This window comes from Sceloporus undulatus, chromosome 4 (assembly GCF_019175285.1).
Source record: "Sceloporus undulatus isolate JIND9_A2432 ecotype Alabama chromosome 4, SceUnd_v1.1, whole genome shotgun sequence".
Lineage (NCBI taxonomy): Eukaryota > Metazoa > Chordata > Lepidosauria > Squamata > Phrynosomatidae > Sceloporus > Sceloporus undulatus.
In genome coordinates, this window is record NC_056525.1 from 87,236,277 (window position 1) to 87,251,912 (window position 15,636).

The 15,636-nt window shown below is 40.2% G+C and overlaps 1 protein-coding gene across 2 annotated transcripts in view; it reads right to left on the reverse strand.

Annotated features, from left to right (window-relative positions):
- The window catches only part of C4H1orf87 (chromosome 4 C1orf87 homolog), a 47,043-nt gene that overhangs the window by 26,966 nt on the left and 4,441 nt on the right, over positions 1-15,636 (reverse strand). The window contains exons 1-3 of one of the 2 annotated variants that reach the window (XM_042462123.1): positions 12,066-12,279; positions 8,374-8,511; positions 3,494-3,713 (exon numbers count right to left, since the gene is read on the reverse strand). In XM_042462123.1, the coding sequence (XP_042318057.1) occupies positions 3,494-3,713; positions 8,374-8,480 (327 nt within the window). In that variant the 5' untranslated portion in view covers positions 8,481-8,511; positions 12,066-12,279. Of the gene's footprint in view, positions 1-3,493; positions 3,714-8,373; positions 8,512-12,065; positions 12,280-15,636 lie in introns of those variants that run through there. The other variant, XM_042462122.1, reaches the window with a different exon arrangement.

Below are 15,636 nucleotides of genomic sequence, written 5' to 3' on the forward strand. Positions count from 1 at the left end.
TCAAACCAAATTGCTGCTAAAGTGAAATGACACAAAGTTAAACCGAAGTTAAAGCGGAGAAAAACACCACCTTTTAACTTTTGGCATTTCCCCAAAGTAAAAAGCTGCCATTTTTCTCTGGTTTAACTTCGGTTTAACTTCATGTTATTTTATGTTAACAGTGATGTTGTGTGATAAACTTTGGGCATTTCCAGGTTTTTCTCTAATTTAACTCTTGTTTAAATCCCATTTTCCCGTGGGATCTCACTAGTGTGATAAACTCCTCAGTTACTATCACTCAGCTTAATTTCAGGAATGTTACATTAATACAATGAGAAAACTTTATATAAAGTGTCCATAACTTCCTGGAGAAAGGTAAGATACAATTGTGATATAAATAAATACATAAAATGAATAAACATTTACAATAATTATGTTATTTATTGTAGGCAATTGCAGAGTTGTATTTCACTCACAATTGTATCTCACCAGCAATCACTCTATAAACTATGGTTTAGGATTACACATTACTGGAACAAGTTTATTTGAGTCTGGGGCATGAGGACACTTCTGCAAGCAAAAGAGTAGAAGCATCCATTCCTGTTTAAACAAGGGCATTTTGTTTTATATCAAAAGTAGGAACTATAGTCAGTCTAAAGTATGCTCCATTGAAACAAGAGGAGGTCGGAAGTTGTAGCTTGTAGTGTAGCGGTTATTGTTGTTGTTCTGTGACTTCAAGTCACTTCTGATTTATGGCAACCCTAAGGCAATATCATGGGGTTTTCTTGGCAAGTTCCTTCAGAGAGGGTTTGCTAATTCTGAGGGAGCTGACTTGCTCAAAGGCACCCAGTAGTTTTACGTGGCTGAGCTGGGAATTGAACCCTGGTCCCCAGAATCAGTCCAACATTCAAACTACTACGCCATGCTATGATGAATTGCAGTGAATTTAAACCAGAAATATGGGCCCGTACAGACAGGCCAAAATAAAGCTGCTTTGGGTCACTTTGGAGGTATGCTGTTTAAATTATGCATGTGCCCCAAGATGCCAGAAGCCATGCCAAAGCCATGCTCCAGTCCTAAGGACTGGACCACAGCTTCGGCACAGCTTTTGGCCTCTTAGGACACATGCATCATTTAAACAGCATACCTCCAAAGTGACCCGAAGCAGTTTTATTTGGGCCTGTCTGTATAGGCCCTATGTTTCCTAGCTCTTCCTCATTTTTGCCTTCAGTCAAATGAGTAGAATAAGGTCAAGGAAACTGTTTGCATCTGAGACTCAGTCAAGTTCATTCTCATTACCTGAACAAACCTTTATATGGTTTGTGTCCATATAACAGGTGAAATTAATAGCCCATTCAGTGGTAAATTATGTGTATCAGGAATGCTAATCTGCTCTGGGTTTACTGTGAACTTTAAAAGAAGTGCTGAACCCCTTTGGGGGGATATCTCCATTAAGGTTTGAGGTGAAACCAAAGAAGGTTCACTACCCTGCCGATATGGAAGCCACTTGTTGACACATTTAATTCCCTGTCCACCTAAGCATGCAAGGTCTACATCTTCACCCCATTTTGCATGCCTCTACAAATTAATCTAAGCTGAGCACAAACATCTGATAATGGGTTGCATTCTGTACTTCATGGCTCAGGGTATTTCTCAAATCATTCTTGCTAATATATGACAAGGCATTATACTGGCCATGTTTATAATCTAACTGGTCATGATTTTGGATTATATAAGAGATAGGTATTTTTTCAAACAGCCATTCAGTTGCCAGAATTTTTTGTGGGAGCCAACTTGTCAATTACCAACTTGTCAATATAATTCAGTCTTTGAAGGTGAGAATTGATGGCATTATCATCCCCATCACAGCATAAGATATATGATGGAAGGATGATTTTAGAAAACCTCTTAGGCCATATCTTAAACCCTGTGTATAACACATTCACACACATATTGAGATGCCAGAGAAAAGTGAGAACTTGTTCTGGTCAGACTGTAATAATTTATGAGGAGGTTTGTTATCTGGGTTGATTGAATCATATATAGTCTTTGGTCTAAAGTAAATGAGATTCTATATAACCATCATGTTTACCTTTATAAAGCCTTGGGTTACTAAACTATAGAATGAACAAAAGTCTCATGCTTAGAGTCTGTATGAAACAACAAAAACATTGAAGAATGAAAAAATATTTCTAAAAAACAGGGGAAAGGAGTAAAGTCTAATGAACATCAGGATGTAACCAAGCTATGAAAAGGAAGCAAAAGGAGCAAACAATTTCTAAAGTAAAGTGCTTTTGGCAAGGTGAATATTGTATTTTGACACAGAGGTGTTTTCTTTATTTAGCCACAACAAAGCAAGAATGGAAATCATAGGGCCTTCCAAATGTTGCTGGACTACATTTTCTACCATGCCAGGCAGTATAGCCAATGGTAAAGAATGCTGGGAGCTGCATCCAACAATATCTGTATGATCATATGATTCCACCGTGTATAGTAGAGTATTCTTTTTTGCTGGAGACCGAGAGTTAATGCTATTCATTTTTTAGTTATCCTATCTGCCTATAAAAAGTAAAATCTGAAATAGGATAGAACTGAGTAGAAACTACAGATACAGTCCTCCCTTCCCTTACATGGGGGATCCATTCTGGACATACATACCCCCGCGTAAGAGAAAAAATGCAGATGCTCAAGCTGCATTCACATGAATGGGGCTCGTTCCCACAGCGGTGTGGCAGCAGCACATGGGGTGCATGCCACAGGAGCGTGCACCATTCTTTTCTTCCAGCATGCACCTCCCTTCCTTCCAGCATATGCTGGAAGCTGCATAAAAGTCGCCCGCGTATAACAGGGGCACACTGTACGTTTCTGTAACATAAACATTTTATCAAGCACTAGTTTTTGACTCCTTTTGTGGAAATCCTTTTTTTAAAAATCCACACTAAAACTCAAACACAGGCCTGTTACAGACTGCCAAAATAAAGCTGCTTCAGATCTCTTTGGAGGTATACTATTTAAATGATGCATGGGTCCTAAGAGTCCAGCGGTCGTGCCAAAGCCACACTCCATTCCTAAGCACCGGAGTGCAGCTTTTGGTGCAACTTCCAGATTCTTTGGACGCATGCATCATTTAAATAGCATACCTCCAAAGAGACCCGAAGCAGCTTTATTTTGGCAGTCTGTAACAGGCCACAGTTTTGTTCACAGATGACCCTAATATACATAGCTTTAAAAACATCTTCCCCCTAATATTTTGCTTTTTACATGAAATTGTCAGTTATGTATGCATTTTAGTATGTGTTTCTTTTGATGCTTAATTTTTTTAAATTAGAAAACTGCATAGGAAGATTCAGAGAAGTGTGAAAACAGAAGAAATGATGTCATTTCTGCTTTGGGTATTAGTATGGATGTGTCACATTAGACTGATTAGTATTAAAGTGGCAATGGGGCATATTTCTCCTGCATCCCTATGAGAAATCCATGAGAAACAGCAATCATGACTGTTAGAGCAACTTACTTTGCTGCCCACAGATCTGCTATCACTCGTTTCTGCTTGTTTAGACTTATGTTCTTCCTTTTCACCTTTGTTCTGTTGTTCATCATTGAGAACATAATTGATTTGTTGACAAGGAGGTTTATTGAGGCTTGGAGCGTTTCCACGTGTCTGCCTTGTATTACATGGGGCTAATGTTTGGAGCATGGTTTGTGTCTCAGCTTTCACACCCTCCTTTGCTTTGCTGTCAGGAAACAGGCATACAATATATCTATTGATACGTAGGCAAATCATATTCTGTAACCATTCACATTACATAACAGTACACGCTTCTTGCAGCATTTGTTAGCTTGGTAGAAATAAGTATTGTATTAGTAAAGTGTAAAGTCTAAATCTACTTTAATCACTGTAGTAACAGTACATGTAATTCTAAGCACAGCAACTTCCATAATAATAATAATAATAATAATAATAATAATAATAATAATGGAATTCTGTTTATTTTGTTGAATGGTTACATTCTATGGCCTAAATTAAATTGTAAGTATGAACTAAAGTAGGCCCGCTTCATCATTGGCAATTTAGTAACTCAATACTTGTGCAGACATCATTGAGTCACTATGTTTACTCTAGTTACCAGCTTATAGGTTTCACATGTTGTGGATAAGATCTTCTTCGGACTGCATGGGAAAATGGGTATATGCCTTAAAAAAAAATTATCCCAAATTGGCATTAATGAGAGAGGTTTTCAGAAGACTTGCTAATATCAGTAGGAGTCAAGCCAAGAAACATGATACAAAATAAATTCAGTGTTGGCTCATTTGTTCCAGCAAGGTAGGGCCAAACTAACAATATGGAGAAACTGAACAAATCCCATCATCTTCCACCACAGATTCTTCTATAAAAAATTGTCCAGAGACAGAGCAGTGCCCAGGGACAAAGCAGGGCTTGGAAATTTACTCTTAAGAGGAATTAATATAACAGCATGCTGAGCAGCTGTATGGTTATGTTCTGGAACTCAAAGCATCACCCCACCTCTGCTCAGCGTGCCATTACAGTCAGCTCTCTGTATCCATGGATTCTGCATCCATGGATTCAAGCAACCATGGTTTAAAAATACTCCCTCATCCAAAAAGCAAACCTTGATTTTGCCATTTTATATAAGGAACACTATTTTTACTATGCATTATATATAATGGGACTTGAGAATCCATAGATTTTGGTATCCATGGGGGTTCGGGAACCAAAACTCAGCAGATGCCAAGGATCATTATATATTGATTCTTCTTAAAAATAACTTTCCGTGCTCTTCTTTACAACTGGGTCCAAATCTAGAAACCCTCTACCCAATTTGTAGACAGAGAATTTGCCACATTTCTGCAGAGGGATAAAGCTTCACCAATAGTTTCTCAGAGATGGGGCTTTGACATTAGCAGGCAATTGTACACCTTCCTTCTTTCTTCCTTGTGTTTTTTTTTAAAATGGTGGTTTCTGCTGTTCCTATCACTTTTTTCAGCCACTATTAGTCAGACTTTATGAATTCCAGAACATGGGGGTGAGATAGTATCTGCCATCCACTCCACACATATCAAGACATAATAAATGATGCAGAACAGTTGTAGAAAATCCTGCAAAGTGGGCTTCTTTTGCAAAGAGGACAGGGGAGAAAAAGAAAGGAAATCTCTAGACATTTTCTCAGAAATATCTATTCTGAAACATAGTTAGGTTGCGTTTTCTTCCACTTGAAATGCAAGGGGGAGGGATAATGGTGGGAAACTACAGAAAACAGACTTCTACTTGATCAGGCCTTCATGTGAAAGGCCTGACTCTTATGGCAACCTCATTGAGCAAGAGAAGGTTGACAATGTTCTTCTAGCTATAGCATGGGAAAGTTACTTTTTTGGACTACAGTCTCCAGTCAGGATGGCCTCACTATTTCAGGCACCATTACTCGCCAGCAATAGTGTGTGAAAGAATACTTCTCTTTGCTGTGTAATAGGGCTTCTTTATGCTGCATAAGAAATATTTCTTGAAGCTAGGAGGAATTTTAAAAGTAAATTATGGCATCACTAAATAGGAGGAGGAGGAGGAGGAGGAGGAGGAGGAGGAGGAGGAGGGAAGAATAAATTATAACTGCAAAGATTATCAGAAATATTTAGAACATAGTCCAAAATTTTGTGTGGTCAGTGTCAGAAGACCCTGTTGATGAGAATCCTGGACTGAAGAGATTCTTTGCTTATTATTATTATTATTATTATTATTATTATTATTATTATTAACCTTTATTTAAATTTACACAGCGCTGTACATGCAATCTTTTTAGTTAGACGGTTCCCTGCCCTCAGGCTTACAATCTAAAAAGACATGACACAGAAGGAGAAGGGAGTGGTGGAGGGAAAGGGTAAGAGGTCCAGCAGTTCCTCTCTACCTCCAAGGCCTGGACCAAGGCAGATGGACTGGAGGGAGGGCTTGGCTTCATAATGGATGGTTAATCATTATCCAGGGAAAATACATACTCTCAAGTAGGATAATGCATATACAGTACATAGCAATACAGGAAATGGTTTGATAAACAGGCACCAAAAGAACATCAAGTAGTAAGCGACAATTATGCAATGCCTGGGAAGGCTTCTCTGAACAGGATGGTTTTCAACTCCGTTTTGAAGCTAGTTAATGAAGTGATGGCTCTTGCTTGTGGAGGAAGAAGGTTCCAGGAGTGAGGGGCAGCAAGTGAAAAGGGGCGAATCCGGGATGGGGCAGAGGAAATCCTGGGCTGAGACAGGAACCCTTGACTACCAGAACGGAGGGCCCTGGTGGGAAGGTGAGGAGAAAGAAGGTCTGATAAGTAAGGAGGGGCCAGTCCATGGAGGGCTTTGAATGTCGACAGCAGGAGCTTATACTGAATGCGGAAAGGGAGAGGGAGCCAGTGAAGGGATGCCAACACAGGAGAGATGTGGTCAGAGCGGTGGGTGGAAGTGATAATGCGTGCAGCTGAATGCTGGACAGAGATTAAAGGACGGAGGTGAGAAAGAGGAAGCCCAGCCAGGAGGACATTACAGTAATCAAGTCGTGAGACCACTAGGGCATGGACCAGGATCTTGGCAGTAGAGGCGGAGAGATATGGTCGGATTTTGGCAATATTGTACAAAAAGAATCTTCCAGCCTTGGCTGTGGTCTGGATCTGAGGGATACACGACAGAGAAGAGTCAAAGATAAAACTATTTATTAATTCACAACAGCATTTTCTGCACAGGAAACAGCCTTTTCCCTAGAAATGTTGTTTCTGTGTGTTTCCTGTGCAGAAAATTCTGCTTGCTTCCCCTACCACGTACAAAATTTGCAAAGAGAACTGTGAATGGTCTTCAAAAATGGTACAGTCTTTGACAACTTTCTTATGGCAGGTAGAAAATTGCTAAAATTACTTGTTGCTTTCTTCAAGAACAAAATTAGTGAAAAATTACATCTCTAGAATAAATGTTCCACTAAGCATATTGAATCTCTTGACCATTCCTTAAGTAGCTCTTTGGATCCTGGCTGTTATTCATGTCATTCTCTTACATGCATAAAACCATCCCATCCAATTAATTTATTTGATATATTATCAAGTAGAGAAAAGACTGGCAGCAATTCATATTTATACTTGTCACAATGTTCATACTTATTTGGGCTATTTTAATCAGGCAAAACAACAACAATAACAACAACAACATTTTCCTCTGTAATTTTGCTTTTGTAAATCCACTGTCAGGTTGTTAAAGGAGAAATAATATCAGCACTAGAATTTTTCTCACTTGTATTTTTAAATGAGAGTTTATTAGTGAATTTAAAGTACAAAGTTGCTTCAGGTGATGAATACATTTACATTAAAGGAGCGGGAAAGTATTTCAATTATCTAGTTAATTTCTAAAATGGGAAGCACTGTATATTGGTTTAACAAATATCTCTGAAACCATATTTTATTATCCTTTAGTCCTACCAGTAGTGGTATAAACAGAGCTTGGAAAAATTACTTTTTTGTACTACAGCTCCAAGAATGCCCACGTAGCATGGCCTTTAATGATGCAAGCAACAGGATTCTGTCATTTATAGCTCCCCCCCTCCCCAAATATAAGTGGTCTTTGTTGGGAGAAATAAGATTACAGTACATACAGATTGTACAAAACAACTAAACTCAGGGCAACTTACCTCAGGGAAATACTTGCATTCCAACAACAAGAATAACAACAAGAAAACCACACACCAAAATTATCTGTTAATCAGTCTGTTAATTACCTATAAGGAGGTAATCCATAGCTAACATCCATAGAAACAATTCTACACTGAATGGGCCCTACTGGCAAAAGTATTAATTTTGGATCAAGGCCCAGGGCAGCCAGAAAAAGGAGCACAAAAAGCACTCCTTGCTGGTGGCCTGCAGCCGGCTTTGAGACCATGAACTTTACTGCACGGGCCCAGGAAAGGGACCGTTGCATTCCAAAATGGGTGTGTTCTGGGAATGTGATGGTCCCCAGAACGCAGTTTACCGCACGCAGGAACACTGCAGCTGCCGCCGGGCATTCCAATCATGTCACCAATCCATTCCAGGAGTGCGATTTCCCAGAACTGTTCAAAGCATTCTCGGAAATTGTGCCCCCTGGAATGGATTGGGGATGTGATAGGAACGCCCGGCAGTAGCTGCAGCGTTCCTGCATGCAGTAAAGACCATCACGTTCCCAGAACACATCCTTTTTGCAACACAATGGGCCCGTTCCTGGGTCCATGCAGTAAAGTTCATCAGGTTGCCACGGTCCCATGCTGAACAAGAATTGATTGAGGCTGCAGTGGCCTTTGGCCACTCAAACTGGTTGTCTGTTTTGCCCCAGCGATGTATTTGAAAATATATTTATTCCTGAGATCATACTTACCCATCTTTTTTTTCTACAAAGCATCGGACATATTTGCTCCCAATGATCTTTGTGACAGTCTCATAATTTGCATTAAACCCATAAGGGATGTTCCTGACTGAAGCCATTCCTGAGGTTTTTTGACAAAATGCCACTTCCCTGTAATATCAAGAAGTATCATTTTAGAGATTCCTTTCAAAAGCATTTTCCATTTTTATTCTCTTAAAAACAAAATTGAAAATGGCCATCATGGGTCTCAGATATTGTAGGAAATGGCCCATTCATGTTGTTATTCCTAATTCCAGTGGCAACCAGTTTCTAGGAGTATGCTTGTCATGTTGCACCTCATTGCTTGGGGAGGAGGTGGACACACCACTGCTCACTACCTCACTCTCAGGCACCTCAGAAGTCTTTCTGTTGGCAAGGGGTTTATCTGACTTCAACAGTAGGGTTTTTTTTTTGGGGGGGGGGGGGCTTTCAGTCATTGCCATGCTAAAATTATTGAAAACATGAATTCCAATAATTATGATGACATGTATCTGGCTTACAACTTTGTAAATACTAAGCAGAATGCCAACAACAGTTTAGGCATCTAAAGAAATGGGAGCAGACAATGATACCAATGAGAACATTGCAAATATAAAACTTCTACATATGAACAGTTTTTAATGCCTCATTCTCTGCAGTGAGATTTCTAAACCTGAGGACTGAAAGAAAAACTCATTTAGGAGAGCAGAATTCATATTATTATTATTATTCTTTATTTATATAGCACTGTAGATTTGCACAGCGCTGTACATAAAAACAATAAATATAAAAGAGTAAACCTGCCTATGGCGTACAATCTAAGAAATAATAGGATAATACATATAAAATACATAGGAATACAGGAAATGGTACGATAAAACAGATGGGGGCAATGTTCCTCCTCCCCATAGCTACATCTATGGGATCAGCTAAGGAACTATTTTTAGAAGTAGGAATGAGCCAAACTGTTTTTATTTTGGTCAGGTTCATTCTCATTAGATATTATTACATGAATATAGTTCATAGCTTACTCATAATGACTTTTAAATCGATAACAACTTTTTAACTTTTTCATTCTGCTTTATAGACTAAATGACATTTTTTTGGGTAAATGACACAAATCTCCCAAATATTTTCAGGTGTTACCCATCATGCATTATCTAAGCTTTTTCACACCATAATTGGTGTGAAGAGTAAATACTTTTTCTTTAAATGTGGGGCATGATGTTTCCTTATTCCTTTGAACATCCAAGTCTGCAGTTAGTCCTATAAAAGTTTGGACTGAACAAAGTCAATAGCAATAGTAATAGCAAGTACATTTCTATATCGCTTATCAGTGTATTTAAGCACTCCCTAAGTGGTTTACAAAGTGTAAACTAATTTGCCCCCAACAATCTGGGTACTCATTTTAGTGACCTCGGAAGGATGCAAACCTGAGTCAAGCTTGAGCCCCTGAGCTGGTATTGAACTGACAACCTTATGGTTTGTGAGTGAGTGGCTGCAGTACAGGGCTTTTCTGTTAGATATGTACTGTAATATATGTCCAGTAGAAAAGAAGATGGCATTCATAATGGCTATATATTCATGATACCTACATAGTTCCCAGTTTACTACCTAAATAGGGACCATGAAAGTCCCCTGAACCAGACTTACTGTTAAGCCATCACTGGGATATATGGGGGTCCATTGAAGAGCACTGCGTGATGTCCCACCCCTCATGTGAGCACTCTCTGTGGCATGAGGTGGATTTGTGACAGAGGTCCTTTTTCTGCCTCTTACACCAGAAATTGCTTATGGGAGTGAGTGTGAACACCAGGCAGCCATTTATGGATTGACAGGGAAATGGTCAACTGTTGATCCCAGTTGTTGCTTATCTGTAAGTGAGGTTTGTTGGGGGGGGGGGGGGGGGGGGGCTCGCTGAAATCCATGGCATAACAATTAGTTGCAGTGTTATGTAGCATGTAATGATCATACAGGATTCCACTGGATATCTTTTGCCTAATAATAATAATAATAATAATAATAATAATAATAATAATGTATACCCTGCTTTTCAGCCAAAAGGCTATCAGAGTGGTTTACATTTTTTTAAAATTAGAAATTTCCCTGCCCTCAGGCTTACAATCTAAAAAGCCAAGACACAAAAGGAGAAGGGAATGGCAATGGGGAATGTGACTCTTTGTGCTCAATGTACTGGTCATCTAGATACTACATTCTTGGTGCTGGTCCTAGACAGTCTCATAAACTACCAGAGATGGCAGATATAAAGAATATTCATAGATTTCTGCTGTTTTCAACAAGGAAGAATACCTGTCTGATGTGTCAAAACAACTTGGCTGTCTATGGGTACAGTCTACCTTGAATTGTGTGTTGACAGGAAAGGTGTTACTTGTTGCTCTGCCCCAGTCAGAAAAATTACTTTTAGACACTGAGACACAGAATAGAGAAAATGCTCAACCACACTGGAATTTCTTGCATTTATGAATTTCTTGTGAAAAAATTACTTTTTTTTCTTTTTTGCAGAAACAGTATATTTTACACAAAAGACACTGGCTAGTATTCCGTTATTGAGTTACAATTGCTAATCCAACACATGCCATGGAAGCCCATTTTTTCTGTTTCAATGGTGCAACCAACAAATCCGCCCCTCTCTCCCCAATCCACATGACAAAGGCACCATCTCAAGATAGTCACTTCCATGTGGTGAAGAGATCAGGAACACAGAAATATGTCTAGCTGTTTTCCTTCAACTGTATCTCCAATGCTAACATTATACCCCAGAACTTCCCCTGTGGTACCTGCTCTAGTGCAGGTACAGCAAAATAGATAGGTGTAGTTGCACTGAAAATATATGTTTTGCAGTGGTTGCATCAGGAGGGTTATCAGGATTTTATAAGCATATATATATATATAGATACTGTATAGATATATTGCAAAACAGTCTAAACGTGCAAGGAATTTAATAAAAACATTTTGAAAAGTTTCCTAATCTCACTCGAGGGAGAAAACCGTTGACAATATACATGCAGGAATTAAATAAGTAAAGATTTATGTCTCTATTAGAGTATCATTGTTGTCTGAAGCAACCAGCCAGTTTCTACTGCAGGGAATCAGATTGTACCATTGGTACAAGCTTCCTTAACTGGTCTCCTTCAGATGCATTGGACTCCAGCTCCCATGATCTCTTGCCAGAGGGAAGATGGAAATTGCACTTTAACACAAGTAGCAAGCACTGGATTTGAAAAAGGCAAGCACAGTAGAACATTTAACCTTTAACTTGTCCTAAATGTCAGAAGAGCTTCAGCTGGTGACTGTTAATTGTACTGTATTTAAAAGTTCACTTGGGCAACTCCCAGTCATTTTGCTGATTGAGGCAGAGCAGTAACTCCTCTGTCACTACACAGGTTAAGGTACATAGTACCCAAACCCAACCAAGTTATTTTGATAAATGAGATTGAAAGAACTCATATCCCCTCTGTAAAAGTAAAAATAGCATCACCACCACCACCACCACCACCATAATCTCCACCACCACTGTGCTGTCCTTTTACAACACATAAAATCATCTGTCTAGGACAGTTGCCCTAGTCTGCCTAATGGTGGAGCTGACCCTGAAATATCACAGAAGGAAAGAATATCAGGGACTGAGAGCACCCACTTCAGTCTTATTCTCTGTGCAGTCTCACCTTTCTTCAAATGAAAAAACCAAAGGTTTCCAGTTGCTGCTGCAATTGCCACCACCCAAAGTAGCCAGTTGCTTTTCAAATTCACTGCAGCCAGGAATCTGTCACTAAGGACGCAGTCCTGTTGCCAGGCTGGGCAGAACATGTCACTCCACAATCAGTGCAGCAGGAGGGATGTGTTAGCTTGGAAACAGTTTAGTTGGCAGACATTTTTTCTGGTTTGTACAGCAGGGAATTCTCAGGGGTCAGATGGATTCACTTGCTCAAGTGGTGGTAACCAAAATCAGCATGACTAACAAGCTGCAGACATTTAGAATAACGACATAGAGATAACAGAGCTAATCCAAATTTGTATAGATAGTGCACAGCAGTTCAGAAGGATTAAGAAGAGTTTAGAAGAGATATGTGATGAGAGAGATAACTTGTTTGCTCTCAAGAGATTCAGTAAAAGTTTACCAAAGTGACCTCAGCATCATGGCCAATTATTTTTAGAGGAAAAACAAAGATTGTGAAGATAAAAAATTGGGCTATAGAGCATGACTGCCCTCTTTATATTGAGGAACAAAAATTATTTACTGTTTGGTAAATATATCATTAGGGGTTAGTGGTATTGCATTTGATAATGGCTGGAGTGTTTCATATTAGAAATTAAGTTTGTGCTTTGTAGAAATTAAAAAGTGCAGCATAGTGCAAAATGGTACACTCTAAAGTAACCCGAGGGCTCCGAGGGCGGCAGGGGGCCTCCTGGAGGGCCCCAGCGATGGCAAAGGGCCCCCCAGAGGCCCCCTGCCACCCTCGGAGCCTTCCTGGAGGGCCCCAGCGACGGCAAAGGGCCCCCCAGAGGCCCCTGCCGCCCTTGGAGCCTTCCTGGAGGGCCCCAGAGGCGGCAGCGGGCCCCCCAGAGGCCCCCTGCCCGCCCTCGGAGCCCTCCGGGAGGGCCCCAGAGATGGCAGCGGGCCTCTTAGAGGCCCCGCCGCCGCAGACGCCCGTCGCGGCTTTTCACCGCTCTGGGCGCTGCCATTTTGGGCGGCAAAATGGCGGCGCCCAGAGCCCCAGAGGCCGCTATGGGCGCCACCATTTTGCCCGCCCAAAATGGCGGTGCCCAGAGCAGCGAAAAGCTGTGATGGGTGGCGTTGCGGCGGCAGCAACAGCAGCCAGGGGCCGGTCGGCAGGCCTCCGTGGGCCGCATCTGGCCCGCGGGCCGGAGGTTGCCGACCCCTGGCCTTGAGCCACAGCAGTTCAGTCTAAAACAAGTTTTTAGGGGTCACATAGGGCAATGTGGGCAACAACAAGTTATCACCCCAAGCTCCAAATTGTATCCTCAAGTCGGTAAGCTTGATTATGTTGGAGAGAAATGAATAGTGTTGTATACACAGAGGCCCACTGTGAATTTTAGGACGGTAGCCCAAAGGAAATGAAACAGACACAACAACAATTAAGTTGAGCATCTTTTAAAAATCAAAACTCAAGACATGAACCTAGCTATGGACTTCCTAGATTATAATCTGCTAAAGAGACAAATGCAAATTTTAGACAGCAGCAAATTCAATTCTGGCTGAATTATAGCTCATAGATAGAATGTAATCTATAATAGATAAAATAGAGCCAAATTATTTTATATCTATAATAGATAAAATAGAGCCCTGGTGGCGCAGTGGTTAAATGCCTGTACTGCAACCATTCACTCAAAACCACAAGGTTGCGAGTTCAAGACCAGCAAAAGGGCCCAAGCTCGACTCAGACTTGCATCCTTCCGAGGTCGCTAAAATGAGTACCCATACTGTTGGGGGCAAATTAGCTTACTTGCCTAATTAGCTACTTGCTGTTCACCACTATGATCTTTGGAATAGCGGTATCACTGGTCCCCCGGGTTACGAAATACCCAGGTTACAAAATTTTCGGGATACGAATAAATCCCATAGGGATTTATTGTTTCGGCTTACGAAGGTTTTTTCGGGTTACGAAAAAACCTCGGCGCTATTTTCAATGGAGCCGCGGCGGAGCCGCGGCTTTTTCCCCATTAGCGCCTATGGGCTATTCGGCTTACGAAGTATCCCGGGTTACGAAAGCGGCGGCGGAACGAATTAATTTCGTAACCCGGGGTACCAGTGTATAAATAAAACAAATTATTATTATTATTTTGTTTTCATCATACCTCCCCCCTTCCCCAATTCTTTGGCCAGTTATTGGCACCATAGCTTAACATGGTCATTGAAAAATTGGTAAAAGTAAGAAGCATTTGAAATAGCTGGGGATGTTTAGCCATGGTCTAGGAAGAGAAGATGGACAGGTGATATGACTGCTATCCTTAAATATCTGATGGGTTGTCATGTGAATAATGGAACAAACTTGCTTTCTGTTGTTCTAGAGGACAGGACTTGAATCAGTGGGTTCAAGAAGGGAGATTCTGATGAAACATTAGGATGGATGCCACCCTGGATTCTATAATGTGTCAAAGGAAGGAAATAAATAAATTAAATAAATAATGACACAAATAAATGGCTGCTCAACAATGTCACAGATTAGTTCAGAAGATGGAAGACTCTCTTTTTGCTGAAGGTATTAAAACAAAGGTTAGATGGCTATCCCCAGGGGTACTGTAGTGGAGTATTCCTTCATTGCCAGCATGTTGAACTAGATGATCATTGGGAACCCTTGCAGTTCTATGATTTTGTGAAATGTAAATCTCAGAACACCAAATGTAAAAACAGGGTTTTGCAATGGACAAAATGTCATTGCTGAAGTCTGCTAACCCCCCTTTTATCAGAACTGCAGCAGAGGACAGGGGCTCAGCTCTTACTGCTTTGTTCCCCAGTAATTTGCATGGTTATATTAGCACCAACCACCATCTTTAGGGAACTTGGCAATTTTGCCAGGCATCACGTCAAGGAGAATCAGAACTTTCATATCATCACAGCATGGATTTTCCTTCTCTGAAACTACTGTGCAATCTGTAATTTTTAACCTCACGAGTTTGAGATTGTACCTTAACATTTGTGAGAAACAGATGGCTCCTGCAAGCTGCCAACCTGTTGTTGAAAAAGCCTCTTCCATAGTTTTCTGCTCGTAGTCGCTTAGCATAATTAACCTTTCATGTGATTTATTAAACAGAAGCAAACTTTTGTCATATTATATTAATAAAGAGAGCCACTTAAGGACACAGCATTTAAAAAAAATCCTGAGAATGCCATCATTTCTTTATATTTCTTCTAATTACTTTTTTAAAAGTTCATGGTATAGGTCAACTAATTAATGTTGCAAATGGCTCCAGTACTAATGGATTTACATAAGAAAATGTTTTTGGTTAAGATAGAAAATTCTTCTCCATAAAAATAAATCAGAGGAGTGTCAAAGCAATGGAAGAAATTATGATGGCTTTTTAAACTGGCTTCTAAGGCTTCTGTACCACAAAAACAAAAAATGCTATGTTGTGGAAGCAGAACAGAAAGCAACACTACATAATCTCAGATCTGGGGCGTCGAAATATAGCCACATAAAATATCTATATGTATATTATATAATCATAATTATGCAATTTATATTATATTATATTATATTATATTATATTGTTATG